The sequence below is a fragment of the Hippocampus bargibanti genome, linkage group LG18 (assembly GCF_051943395.1).
Source record: "Hippocampus bargibanti isolate YZ-2025 linkage group LG18, ASM5194339v1, whole genome shotgun sequence".
In the NCBI taxonomy this organism is placed as follows: Eukaryota; Metazoa; Chordata; class Actinopteri; order Syngnathiformes; family Syngnathidae; genus Hippocampus; species Hippocampus bargibanti.
This window is the reverse complement of record NC_142751.1, coordinates 1,705,873-1,720,158: the sequence shown is the minus strand read 5'-3', so window position 1 is coordinate 1,720,158 and position 14,286 is coordinate 1,705,873. Positions and strand designations below refer to the sequence as shown.

Sequence of the window (14,286 nt, the reverse complement as noted above, 5' to 3'; positions counted from 1 at the left end):
GCGATCACATTACAATATTTCCCCTTAGTCTCTACAATGACTTTAGTTTGTGTTGCAACACTGTCGTAACGATATAACGTTTTACGGCAGCAAACGTTGAGATTGATTGGAGCGTTCAGTGTCGTAAACCGTTGAGGAAAAACGCGTGGACAATTTCAGGCGGCGTGTTGGTATCCTAGTAATCAATGTAAGTAAGTCTGTTAAATAACAAAAATCAGTGCCGTTATAAAAATGAATGTGTAATATTAGTAGCTGTCATTTGTGTGCTTTATTTGGGTGGGGCGAATATTCGGACATTTTGATCGCTGTCATGTTCGCGCAAAAGTATCCTTAAAATTAAACCAATAAATATCTGTTCGTAGTCTATTATGACTAAAAATGTCATCTTCCCTAGAAATCAGTTTGTCACATTGAATTTTTATCCAAATGTTCTTTAACCATTCAATTTCGAACCGTTTATTTTCAAATTTTGATTTGCTAATTCGCAGTTTTATTCACATTTCATGGTTCGATCAATATCGTCATCCTATTTTTAGCCTTAACCGCGGGCGTGTATATGGATAAAATGTTACACTGATCATGTTATTATCACTTATTTAGAATGGAAGACAAACCCAAAACAGAATTTTCCTCCAAAGGAAGGAAGAAGATGAAACAAAAAGGCAAAGGTAAGCTTGAAAACACAGTTAAACAACTAAATGCTCATGTTGAAGTTTGAACCTCATTTGGTCCTGAAAACATCCCTCCAGATTCTCCTGGGAAAGCCCTGAAAAGTAGGCCACCTGGCAAAAAGCCCTTCAAACCATACAACAAAAATGGCAAAATGGAGAAGAGTGGAGATAATGCCAAGAAACAACAATCAATTGTTAAAGGGATGAAAGGGCCTAAGAGAAAATCCCTTGTCGAAAAAGGGGATGTAGAGGATGGAGGTAAAAAAAAAAAATGTCTATCCATTTTCTACAGAAGATCATTAGGGCCAGTTTGAAGTATATATATATTTTAGACACGGGGTATTCTGAGAAAAAAAGTCAAAAATGTTCTAGATTTAAACCTTAAAAAAAACTTTCGGAGTTTGAGATAGATTGGGTCATGCGGTGGGTTAGCAGCCTAATGCTCTTCCGTAGCTGACGGATACGGTCTTGCTGAAATGTTACTTTGAGATCGGGTTTAGTAACAGAGAGATCCTTCAAGTGTTGGCACAGAATCACAATATTGTGATTTCTATCCGGAGTTTGAAGAGGCGGTGTCGTGAACTCGGTCACGGCCAAAAGTATTGACGTAGTTAGGCCATGAAAACCTTAGAAAATAAATGAATTACGCCATAATGCAACTCCACAGATACCCACTTTTGTTCTGCTAATTATCTCGTCTCACAAGGCTGCTAATGCTAACCCACCACAAGACCGAATGATGCATCTCAAACTCCAAGTTTTTTTTAAACGTTTAAATCTAGCAAATTTGTGACTTTAAATCGAGCATATTTGTGAGTTCGAAACTGACAAATGTGACTTTTTTCTTAGAATAATACCCCATCTCTAAAAAAATATATACAGTATTTCAACATGGCCCTAATGCTCTTCCGTAATTTTCCTCCACACGTTTAACATCGTTTTATTCATTTTACATGTAACCAGCTCCAGAAGCAAAGAAGTTCAAGGAAGGTAAAATTAAGGCAAAGAAGAAGCAGGAACTGCAGCAGGCGGATGAAGACCTGAAAAAGAACAGGTTGCAGAAAAAGAAAGACTTGAAGAAGAGCAGACAGCAGGCAGACCGAAAGGACATGTACCAGATTATCAATCAGGCCAAGCAAGTATGGGGAGACCTGAGAACGTACGTAGATCTCACTCGGGTACACACAAGTCAAATTTTAATGCACTTCTTTGTTGCGCATTTTTGCATAATTTTGCACAACCTGTGATGAATATGAACAATTTTCGTTTGTGTGTGTCAATCTACAGGAAGAAGTGTAACGGCGATTTGAAGAAGAAGCTGATGAAGGAACTTCATGACCTGATTGGGGGCAAGTACAAGCAGGTATTTGTTGAAAGTCGATGTTAGCCGACGGCCCGCTCGTGAATGATTTTATTAAACAGTACAGTTTAGGTCTTTAATTACGAGACCATAGCACATTTATTATACATAAAATAAGGTATATTTTGTGTCGTTTTAAGACTTTAAGTGGAAAGTTGTGTTTTGTGGGGACCTGGGAACGGATTATTCTCATCTTAATGGTTTCCTATTGTAAATTAATGTTTGGAATACACACTTTTCGCCTTGCACGCTCTGTCTGGGAACCAATTGGGTTCGTGAGCCGAGGTGTGTGTGTGTGTGTATATATATATATATATATATATATATATATATATATATATATATATATATATATATATATATATATATATATATATATATATATGCTGCTTACCCGCAAAAAGTTCTTATCCTGTGACTAAAGTCTCCTTGAGAGTTTTGAAAGGTGCTTCTAAATGAAATGTATTATTATTATTAGTGTTATTATTGTGTCCAAGTAGGATGCGCTAAAAGCCGCCGTCTACCTTCCCCAGATGGCGTACGCTCACGACTCTGTGCGAGTGCTGCAGTGTTTTATCCAGTGGGGAAGCCACGAGCAGAGATTGGAAGTGTTTGAGGACCTTAAAGGTATTTTAAGTAGTTAGATATTATGTATCGGTCGCTTTATAATACAGTGACACCTCGCCTTGCGAACGAACATGTCGCCTTACGAACATTATATTCACTGTCGGACTAGTTTTCGGCGGAAGAACACCAAACCACACGGCCGAACAGCGCCAGCGTGGCTGCCGGACTACTTTTTCACATCCACTCTCTTTGAGTGTAGTTGTGGTTTGCTTTCGAGTGGTTTACTTTTACTTTTCGGGACCCAAAAAGACCCCACCATTCAGCCAAAGAGGACACAAAAGAAAATGCCAGATCACCGAGAAACACGAACGGGGTGTGCGTTTGTGTGTCCCAGTACCAGTAAGCTTAGTCGACCATTGCTACATGTGGCTAAGGGTATTTCTGTGTTGTCTAAGCAACGGTCTCAGGCAATTGAAGAGATTGAAAAACATCTGTTAATTTGGATTAACGAAAAGCAGCTAGTAGGGGACAGTGTGAATGAGGGTATTATCGCCGAGAAAGCACGGCAACTTCACTCGGATATCATCAAGAGGCAACTGCATCAACGACCATTACAAAGGTACATAAAATGACTATTATACTGTAGTTTATTTCTTTAATTACAATACAATAGCACATTTATTATACATAAAATAAGGTACATTTTGTGTAGTTCTAAGGCTTATTTAGTAGAAATTCATGTTTGATGGGGACCTGGGATTATTCTCATTTTTAATGGTTTCCTATGGGAAATTAATGTTTGGAAGACACACTTTCTGGGAACCAATTAAGTTCGTAAGCTGAGGTATCACTGTAAAATAAATTAATAACAATATAAACCAAGTAAATAAATAAGCAAATGGATAAATAAATGAGCACAAATGAATAAACAAACAAACAAATAAACATATAAATGAATACACAAACAAATACATTAATGGATAAATAAACAAGCAAATAAATAACAAATATGTGCATAAATAAATGAACTGATCAACAAATAAATACATCAAAAAATAAATACATAACGGGATACATGAACAACTAAATATGATCGTTATTATGATGATTATTATTTTGGTTATGATTATTATGATTACTACCTGGCTGGCTATCTAGCTAGCTACCTAGCTGGCTATCTGGCTGGCTCGCTAGCTCTCTAGCGGGCTCGCTAGCTATCTAGCTGGCTATCTTTTAGTTATACGGCTAGCTGTCTATGTATTAGCTATCTGTTAGCTAGTGAGCTAGCTTTCTATTTGAGTTACTTCCGGGTTGAGTGAACGCTGGCGCGTGTGGCTGCTTGCTGCTCACCCACAGAAAAAAATGTCCTGTAACTGTAAAGTGACCTTGAGAGTTTTGAAAGGCGCTTATAAATAAAATGTATTATTAAATTTAATTTAAAGCAGATTCTTTACTTACAGACAGTGTATTATAGATGTTCAAATACCTGACATGTTTCGGCGTATACTTCCGCCTTCGTCAGAGTGAATGTATTATTATATTATTATAAAAGATTTTGCAGACAAGTTTCGTTGTATTCTATTAGTTTACCAGAAGGGGGCACTGCATTCTATACACTAAATTTTCATATTGTGATAAATAACTGTTCGAATTTGGTTCGAGTAAGATTTAAAAGTGAGACATTGCTCATTTGGAATGATTTGCAAAACGCTGTTCATAAATTAAAAAAAAAAAAATACAATCCAGGCTTTGCTGATATCTGTCGACTGCTGTGTGTCCTGCAGATGACGTGATTGAATTATCCAAGTCGCAGTACGGCAAGCATGTGGTCAAAAAGTTGCTGATGTACGGGTGAGTTTCACCGCGTTGAAACTGAAAAGGACACTTTGATCCTCTCCTCTTTTCAGCTCGAACTGCTTCATGTCACAAAGAGGGTACAGCAAGTGCTGAAGGATGAATGACACTTTGTTTTTGTGTTGTCATATTATGTTATGCCGTCGTGAGAGTGGCTGCCTTTGCAGCACCTCCTGTATTTTGTTTTTCTACTTTCATTCCTTTCATAACTTTGCTGCTGTGAAATGTCAATTTCTCCACTGAGAGACGAATAAATCCAATCCAATCATTCCGCTCGACAGGAATAAGAAGCTGGTGGCGGCGGTGATGCAAACGTTTAAAGGCAACGTGCGGCCGCTGCTTCGCCACGCCGCCGCTTCCACCATTATCGAGTACGCTTACAACGACAAAGCGGTACTTGCGCAGAGACTTATGCTTACCGAGGAACTTTACGGCAACACCTTCACCGTCTGCAAGGTATGTTAAACGCCTCCAATTGGATAAATAGTTAAAATATATATTATTTGCGCATCCCATTCAATTGAATTCCTAATGCTATTATTTTAAGCCGTTGTTTAACTTAGACCCTCAAAAGTCCATCATCTCAATTATAAATATTTTGACAAAACATTTTTTTTAATTCAAACCACTTCTTGGAATTATATACTCCTTTTTAAAGCAAATACAAATGAGATATCCCTCATGTTAGCCACCAAAGTTGTGTGAACAAAAACGGTAGCTAATACCAGAAACTTGAATTTGAAACACTTTTTTTGTTATGATGATCATTTTGCGATCATTTTGTCACTATGATGTAAAGAGAGTTTTGAAGAGCGCTTGTAAATGAAATGTATTATTATTATTAGCTATCTGTTAGCTAGCAAGATTTCTATCCATCTGAGATACTTCCGGGTTGAGTGAACGCTGGCGCGTGTGGCTGCCGCTGCTCACCCACAAAAAAAACGTATCCAGTGATTGTAAAGTGACCCTGAGAGTTTTGAAAGGCGCTTATAAATACAATGTATTATTGTTATTCTAATGGTTATTTTTAAGTTATGTGTTGTAATCGAGTCGAATGAAGAATGCCGTTTTCTCAATCTTATCGTGTTTTTCTCTGCGCGCAGTCGTCGGTGTGCAACACCATTGAGAAGGTTGCGGAGGCCAACCCCGACAAGCTGAATCGAATCATCACCGACATGAAGCAAATTATTACGCCGATGGCACAGAAGTAAGTTCACTGAAAAGTCTACTACAGGTAACATCCGACTTACGACCCTTTTCCATTCCGACCAGACGGTTGTAAGTCTCAATCAGGGCTGTCAAACTCATTTCACATGGTGGGCCACATATGGCCTCGGTAGATGTCAACTGGGCCTGACCATTAAAATGATACCATACATGGTATAAATAACCAAAATATCATGTCTTTCATTAGTTTTGGTGTAAAGCACAAGAACATTAGCAAAACAATGACATTTAATGAGCATTCCTTTTACACAACATTTCGTTTCATGAATAAATGTGCAATTTACTTTTATCATTCACATATGCATTGCAACTGATCCCAATGACTCTCAACACACAACAATAAATTGGTATCTAAAAATATAATAATGCACTTTAAAGGACAACAGACATCACTTTTTTGTTTCCTGACATCAGAAAAAACATTTTATAGCATCTAAAATACCCAAAACACGCAGTATGATATTTTTAGTCAAATGCAAAACACCAATAAAAATGACTTAAAGTGTGCTGAAACTGCAAAAAATCGAAACTGGAAGTGGCCAGTTTCAGAAGGTCCCGCCCCCTTGTTCGTGGTGTCTCCCCAAGACATCTTGCCTTGCTGGAGAATAAAAACAATGGCTTCAGATTTGGAAAAGATGCTTTCTTGTTACTCATCCAGTTATGAATATGATTCCAATAATTCTGAAGAGGAAAGCATACATGTTTGCAATCAATTAAATAATTTATTCTGATCATTTTGATGCATCTGGAGAGAAATGTAGTGACAAACTCTTTAGTACTCACACTACCCAAAGCTCTGTGGAAATTGTCTCCTGGTAAGTTTTGTCAGCGAATATCAAATAGAAGTCTTGGTGCAACGACCTTCTAATTTCGCCATCAACACGATCAACACGAAGTTTTCAGACCAAACAAAGTACCGCAAAATGCATTGACGCCATGAAAGGGCTGCTACAATGTGTCCTTTCTCTGTCAGGGGCGTTCCTTTCGTGACGTCACATACGGACTCGTCTCCAACTCAAAAACATGACTTCCGGAATATTCAGCGCAAGTCTTAAAACGTAAAATATGGTTATATGCAGTGGAATCTTTGTAAAATACGCTCAGTACAAGTCATTTGAAGCGATTTTACAAATTATGGACACAACTTGTCCGGAGGTGTCGGTTGTCCTTTAAGATTACATTATATTTATAAATTTTGAAACCATTATTTTTGTACCCGATATTTGGCATCTTTTGACCTGTACAAGTGCATCAATAACATGTGTCATGTCCTGACTAGCTGACACTTTCACAATGTCATTTAAAGGACAACCGACGTCACTTTTTTGTTTCCTAACTGAAAAAAAACGTTTTATAGCATCTAAAATAGTCAAATACAATAGTTTAGTCAAATACAAAGCACTAATAAAAATGACTTAAAGTGTCCAAAATCTGCTAAAAATTGAGCTGCGAATTGGGCATTTTCAGAAAGTCCCGCCCCCAGTTCGTGACGTCACGCCAAGACGTCTTGCATTGCTAGAGAATCAAGACAATGGCTTCAAATTCGGAGAATATGCTTTCTTGTTACACATCCAGTTATGAATATGATTCAAATAGCTCTGATCGATTAAAGAATTTATTCCGTACCATTTTGAGGCAACATTGGGGGGAAATGGACCACCAAAAAAGAGGCAGAAAATGGTGTCCAAGCTCCTGTGAGGAATTAATCAGCCTGTTTCCACAGGCTGATAAATTCCTTCCATGGAGCTTGGTTACCCTCTTCTGTCAGCTTTTTGGTGCAACACGAGGTTTTCAGACCAAACAAGTACAGCAAAATACATTGACGTGATGGAAGGACTGCTACAATGTGTCTTTTTTTCGGTCAGGGTCGTTCCTTCAGTGACGTCACATACGGACTCGTCACCAACTCATAAACAAGACTTCCTATATATATAGATATTACGTTTTTCAAACTCCCACAGTAATCCTGCAATCTTGTCTTTGTACTACCTCACGTCCGCATCAGGTCTGGTCACACACACATCTCTCGGACAGGGGAAATGAGCGGGGTTGCGACTTGCCAGTTGCGTGTTGAAAAAATTTACAAGCGGTTGAAAAAAAAAACCACCACTGTTTTCTAATACGTTGATCAAAACAGCACCACTGTGCCCCTTAGTGGACAATCCCAGAATTGCATCTCATTAAAAATATGAATTCCATGTCGTTTGTGAATTTTTTCCAATTTTAAAATCCTGCGGGCCTGATTAAACCTCCCTGGGGGCCCACGGGCCGTATGTTTGACACCCCTAAATGGTCATAAGCCGAAATCCATTCAAAATGTCGGAGGCTGAATGACACTTAAACTCCCCCCCCTGGTGCCATCACATGGTCGATTGCTGTGTGAGAGTGAGATGCTGGCTGGCTGGCCAAAATTGTCGTACGCGCTGCCGGCCTACTAGCATGTTGCGGTGCCAGGCGTAGAATTAACATTTTAAAAATAGGGCCTGAAGGTCATGGTTGTAAGTACGGGTGGTCGTAAGTCGAGCCGGTCATAAGTCGGATGTTAGCTGTATTTGTTTTCCTGCTATTTATGTACAAAATGTGTCCACTCCAGTGCCAGGGCGTTTGCCATTTTCACTCAAATTCCAGGACCCGCAGAATATTGCGTTTTAGGACTACATAAACATTCAATGCAAAGAAGCCTTAGACTCTCTTCTTTCATCAGGAAAAAAAAAAGAGTTAACTCCTTCCTAAGTTATATGGGTCTGGAGTTATCTGAGCTTGGAATGGGACCAGCTGTACAAAATACAGGTAACATCCGAGTTACGACCACTCATACTTGCGACCACAACCGTCAGACTTTATTTATTTTAATTCTATGCCTGGCACCGCAACGCGCAAGCAGCCAGCAACGGATACTACAATTTTGGCTGGCAAGCAGTCATACACTTGCACAGCAATCTACTGCGCGACTACACTCAATACAGTAGTTATATAGTGCAGATACCGTCTCGGCAACATCTCCTGTAGTACTTCACATTGCTTTTTTCCTTCGGCGTCCGCCTGAGTCTGAGCGTGTGTCTGGCAACCTCTTCTGGCCGTTAGCAGGCAGAGCGATTTTTCAACAGCTGTATTTTTTACGTATGTTTTCTTTAACCCACTATATAAAATCTAAATATAAAATAAAAATTAATATAAAATATAAAATGATACAAATGACACTAAAGGTTCTCATTTTTAATTATTTATAAAATTTATAAATGAACTGTAAACAGTTTTGTATATAATAGTATTCAATAGAAACCGTTGCTTAAAAACAACAGATTGACATCTAATGCCATCCTGTCGTGTAAACGTCACGTCGGCCATTTTGAATGGATTTCGATTTACGACCGTTTAACTTACGACCATTTTGTCGGAATGCAACCCGGTCGTAACTCAGATGTTACCTGTACATCCATATTGGTTTATGTAGTGCTTTAACAACAGCAAAAGCTGAAGCAAAGCTCTAACATGGGAAAAATGGAAATGCTGCCCCCTTGTGGAAGGGACAAACATTGCTAGAGGTCTGGCCAGCGCTTCAATGAGTTCATTAATCTAATTTAAGAGCTAATTAGTTATTTATTTAATGAATCCAGAATCCTGCTATTTATTAATTTTCATCATTCAATATCCGGGACAATGTAAACAAAGCTTTAACCTGGATGTGTGAGCTGACGTGCGCCGTTTGTTTCAGAGAGCAAGTCATCAAACATTCTCTGGTCCACAAAGTCTTCCTGGACTTTTTCTTGTTGAGTCCTGAAAAAGACAGAACGGTGAGTTACATTCTGTGACGGATCAAAGTTTTAGGGCGTGTCCGCGTTTTCAACGGTGTCGCTATGAACAGGAGATGATCGAGTCCATCAGAGAGTCCGTGGTCTACATGGCTCACACCCACGACGGAGCTCGAGTGGCCATGCACTGCCTGTGGCATGGCACCGCCAAGGTTCGTTCGCGCTCGCCGCTTTTGAATAGGTGATCGGTCGACAAAATACAGTAAAGTCTCGTTATATCTTTCAAGGGAGTGAATAGGTATCGATATATCGACCCTGTTTGCATCGATAGAAATAGTATCGATATAACCAGGACTATCGATATATCCGATATCGATATAACGAGACTTTACTGTACTTGCAACCAAGTTATCAGTCATCACAACATCCTTGGAGCTCAATCGAGTCTCGTTCAAAAATCAGAAAAGTTGCGTCGAGCTGCAAATGTTCATTTTTGTCTTTCAGGACAGAAAAGTCATCATCAAAACAATGAAGACGTACATGGTGAAATTTGCCACGGTGGGTTTTTACACCATCTTAACTCATTCGCTTTGAGTGGATGCGCAGTACCGTCCTTGGCCACCAGGGGCGCTCTCCCCCATTGATTTGTATGGCCAAGCCATTTCCCCCATTCACTTCGATGGAGGCACAACCAAGCACTACAGTATCGCCTTTGGCCACCAGGGGCGCTCTCCCCCATTCATTTGAATGGCCAGGCCACTTTCCCATTCATTTCTAGCTAGCTAGTTAGTTATCTTACTAGCTAGCTCGCTATGTATTAGTTATCTATTAGCGAGCTAACTTTCTACCTATTTGAGTTATTCCGGCTTGAGTGAACGCTGGCGCGAGTGGCTGCCGCTGCTCACCTACAGAAAAACCGATCCTGTGACTGTAAAGGGCGCTCTCCCCAATTTATTTGAATGGTCAGGCCACTTTCCCATTCGTTTTTATGGAGGGTCAATCATTAACATAAATGACATGAATTTTTTGTTTTTTGTTGTTGTTTTCGACTAAGTCTGGCTGCGCTGACGTGTGACTGTGTTGTTGTCCTCAGGGGGAATTTGGCCACCTGGTTCTTCTCGCCATATTTGACTGCGTGGACGACACCAAACTTGTTAAACTTGCCGTGTTGTCGGTACGTGCAACTTTTAGCGCCACGGCGTTCATCTTGTCTGCCTGTTGCTTCAATTTCACTCTTACCTAGCTCACAGTTTCAGCTGTCACTTAAATCTTTGTCGGAGTCGTCACGGCTTCCTTGTGACGTTTCTTGAAAACAGCAGAATTGTCTGAAAAAAAACAAAGACAGACATTTTAAACCGTATCTGGAAAACATCTTAGCGTGATCACGTGACGCGTTTCTCACTCGTCCAGGAACTGTTGTCGTCTTTGAATGAGGTCATCAATAACAAGTACGGCAAGAAGGTTCTGATGTACCTGCTGAGTCCCAGAGACCCTGCTCACCTTCTACCTGAGATCATCAAGGTGCTGGAAAAAGGAGATGGCAACCAGCACAGGTCAGACCTCCCAAAAAAATGCTTTGTGGACGTGTTCGCTGTTGAAGTTTGGAATCTGCAACCGAGCAACGTCGCCGCCATCTTGTTTTTTTTTTCTGCCATCAGTAAAAAGAAGGCGTCCCTTCGAAGAAAGGAGCTTCTCGATGAGGTCTCCCCGTCGCTGCTGGAGTACCTCCGTGACAACGCCGCCGCCATGGTCATGGACAAGGCCACCAGTGTGACAGTGAGCGACATCTTGTCTTCAGCCTGCGGCGACCTGCGACCCGCCATGGCGGCTGTGGCTCAGCTGGCCAATCAGGAACTCGTCCCAGGTGGCGTCCAAGGAGAGGTCGGTGCGACCGCTTGTGGAATGTTTTGGGTTGGCTAAATAGTGTTAGGGCGGAATCCTTCGTACAATTGATTCAAATGTGCGCCCACTTTTTTTTTAAGCTCCACATGGCAGAACATCCCGCCGGACACCTGGTGCTCAAATGGCTCATCGAGCAGGACGTCACTTTGGCCGATGCTGGCAAAGAAGGTGACTTGACATACATACAGTGATACCGCGGCTTATGAACACGTTAGCTAATGAACTTTTCGCTTTATCAACGTTAAATTCACGAGAATATAATCTTGACATACAAGCTATTTTTTGGGAAACGCATGGTTAAAGCTGCATGTGATTGGTCAAGGTCTGTGGGAGAGGAAGGAGGGGACACACTCAGCAGTGGGGGGGGGGGGGGTAGAGAAACACAGAGCTGCACATGAAACAGAAAAGGCAGACGACAAAGCTTGATCGCATTCAACGAAAAAACAAAAGTGAAAAGGTGAGAAAATGTAAAGAACAAGCCATCTGTACAATTTGAAGAGAAAAGACCAGCAAGGTAACCAGATATTAATGAGGTTTCTAGTGTGACTGCCTGCGTCTGTTGCAATATCACAACTTGAGCTCCTTGAGACACTATGCAAAAAGCTATCCATTCCATCAAGCCATCAAGGACCACCACAACGGTAAATAAAACGATATTATACAGTTTATTCCTTAAATGACAATACCATAGCACATTATCCACAAAATAAGTTATATTTTGTGTAGTTTTCAAGGCTTATCTAGTCGAAAAATGTGTTTTATGGGGACATGGGAACTGATTATTCTCATTTTAATAGTTTTCTATGGGAGATTAATGTTTGGAATGCACACTTTCTGGGAACCAATTAAATTCGTAAGCCAAGGTATCAATCACTTTATTTTCCATTTATGTCAAAGTCAATCTGTGTACGTACTTGCTTTGTCGTGTTTTGGAATTCCGAGTGTCTTCTTGTCATCCCGCCAGAGCGCTTTTCCAGGATCTTGGTGGACACTGTCGGGATGGAAAAACTCAGGACTTGGTCCAAAGTCAACAGAGGAGCCATGGTGCTCTGCAGGTCCGTACGAGTTCCTGTGTCGTCTTCTGAAATCAAAATCAATTTTAATGAACTGATTCACTGCCATTCCCAAATGTATTCGGGAATTGAAAATATGATATAGAGCGCCATTCCCGAATTTGTTTGGGTTTTGGTTTTTCTTGCTATGGTGCCGATAAAGCCCTGGCAATGTTTTTTCCCTTCCACAGGCGGGCAGCATTTGCGTTTTGTCCATGTTAGCGCTTTGTTCTAGCTTCAGCTGTTGTTAAAGCGCTATACAACCCAATTTTATGTATTGCATTGTATTTTGTACAGTTGCATTTCAAGCTCAGATAACTCCAGGCCCATATCATTTAGGAATTAACTCTTTTTTTCTGATGAATAAAGAGAGTCTAAGGTTTCTTACGCTCCATTGAATGTTTACGTAGTCCTAAAAGTCAATATTCTGTGGGTCCTGGAATTGGAATGAAAATGACAAAAGCCCTGGCACAGGAGTGGACACATTTTTGCACGTCTGGCAGTGAATGAGTTAAGTCCAATGGACAGTAAAAATGTGTCTTACTTTTTCCACAGCCTCCTGAACAGCTGCGACGGGTCTGTGGCGGTCGACGTGAAAACAGCCCTGAAGGACTTTAAGATCGACGGCGCCAACAGCAGCATAGGAGCTGAAATCCTGCTGAAAATTTTGAAAAAATAAACGCCATTCACACCGTTGGCGACACGATCCGGAAGTTGGACTGGAAGGGAAGAGAACAGGATCGGAGCCATTTGACCAGATGGTGTTGGCCCAAAAACGTTTTTTTTTTCACCCATGCGGTGCTGCCGACTGACTTGGGCAACAATGACAGCACATATTATTCAATGTGATGCTTCATAAATTGTTGGGTTTTATTTTCAAAGTGGCTCAACGAGACGATGCAATTTTTACACTCATGTATTTTCAGTTTGGTCAAGTTTGTGACTTTTTTTTTCATCTGAATGATGTCGACTGGTGAAATGCTAACAAAATATTTGAATGTCAAATATGGTTGAGCCTCATGATAAATTTGAATCAACCAGCTATTAATGAAGTTTCTAGTGTGTCTGCCCCCATCGGTTTCAATGTCAAAACTTCTAAGATGTACAACCCAGAGCTCCTTGAGACACTTTATGCAAAAAGCTATCCATTCCATCAAGCCATCAACGACCTTCACAAAGGTAAATAAAATGACTATTATACAGTACAGTTAATTTGTTTAATTGCAATACCATAGCACATTTGTTATCCATAAAATAAGGTATATTTTGTGTAGTTTTAAGGCTTATTTAGTAGGAAATTTTTATGGGGACCTGGGAACTAATTATTCTCATTTTAATGGTTTCCTATGGGAAATTAATGTTTGGAATACACATTTTTCACCTTACACACACTTTCTGGGAACCAATTAAGTTTGTAAGCCAAGGTATCACAGTTGGTGATTAGAATTCGATATTTTTGGGGGAGGGTTGGCCTTTCAGAATGAACGCAATTGAAGTCTAAATACACACTAGCACACAGGTGTCAAAGTCATGGCCGGGGGGGGGGCAAATCCAGCCTGCAACATCATTTTATTCGGCCTGCGAAGGCAAATCAAACGTCCAAAATTCCATCTTCTTTTCCTTTGAGCTTTTCCTTTTCCATTCAGGGGTCCCCACAGCGAATCAATGTCCTCCACTATAACGGTCATCATTTTTTACTTCAAATTTGAAAACTCGTTATTCATTAATTTGTTGTGCACTCTATATGTAACATCCCCTCCACATATTACATATTGAGCGCACAACAAATCAATGAATAAGTTTTCAATTCTGAAAAGTATAACTAGAACAACTAGTTTTCAAATCAGAAAGTTTTTAACTTGAATACATTGTTTTCAAATCTGAAAATAAACATTGTAATG

At 40.1% G+C, this 14,286-nt stretch overlaps 1 protein-coding gene and 1 long non-coding RNA gene across 3 annotated transcripts; one reads left to right on the top strand and one right to left on the bottom strand.

Annotated features, from left to right (window-relative positions):
* The first annotated feature begins 113 nt into the window (after positions 1–113).
* On the top strand, positions 114–13,425 carry pum3 (pumilio RNA-binding family member 3). Its single transcript, XM_089021209.1, has 18 exons — positions 114–187; positions 601–668; positions 750–929; positions 1,635–1,830; positions 1,959–2,034; positions 2,565–2,658; positions 4,383–4,449; positions 4,734–4,908; positions 5,556–5,659; positions 9,395–9,473; positions 9,545–9,643; positions 9,936–9,989; positions 10,525–10,605; positions 10,842–10,984; positions 11,090–11,312; positions 11,414–11,501; positions 12,298–12,388; positions 12,941–13,425. The coding sequence occupies exons 2-18, from the start codon at positions 602–604 to the stop codon at positions 13,062–13,064; spliced, it is 1,941 nt and encodes a 646-aa protein (XP_088877335.1). The 5' UTR covers positions 114–187; position 601; the 3' UTR covers positions 13,065–13,425.
* LOC148884190 (uncharacterized) lies at positions 5,670–13,066 on the bottom strand. 2 transcript variants are annotated; one of them, XR_016118346.1, is made up of 5 exons: positions 12,930–13,066; positions 12,248–12,414; positions 10,671–10,756; positions 9,359–9,456; positions 5,670–6,360 (listed from the first exon to the last, which is right to left on the bottom strand). It is a non-coding gene; the product is annotated as an uncharacterized LOC148884190 (long non-coding RNA). The 2 variants fall into 2 exon arrangements; XR_016118345.1 differs by lacking the exon at positions 5,670–6,360 and having other exon boundaries at positions 8,917–9,456.
* Positions 13,426–14,286: the final 861 nt, after the last annotated feature.

What these genes read in the sequence shown, in the direction of transcription:
- pum3 (XM_089021209.1), top strand. Translation starts at nt 602, where the DNA reads ATGGAAGACAAACCCAAAACAGAATTTTCCTCCAAAGGAAGGAAGAAG. An exon ending in ACACCTTCACCGTCTGCAAG is followed by an intron (nt 4,909 to 5,555) that starts GTATGTTAAACG and finishes CTCTGCGCGCAG; the next exon opens with TCGTCGGTGTGCAACACCAT. An exon ending in GGAGATGGCAACCAGCACAG is followed by an intron (nt 10,985 to 11,089) that starts GTCAGACCTCCC and finishes TTCTGCCATCAG; the next exon opens with TAAAAAGAAGGCGTCCCTTC.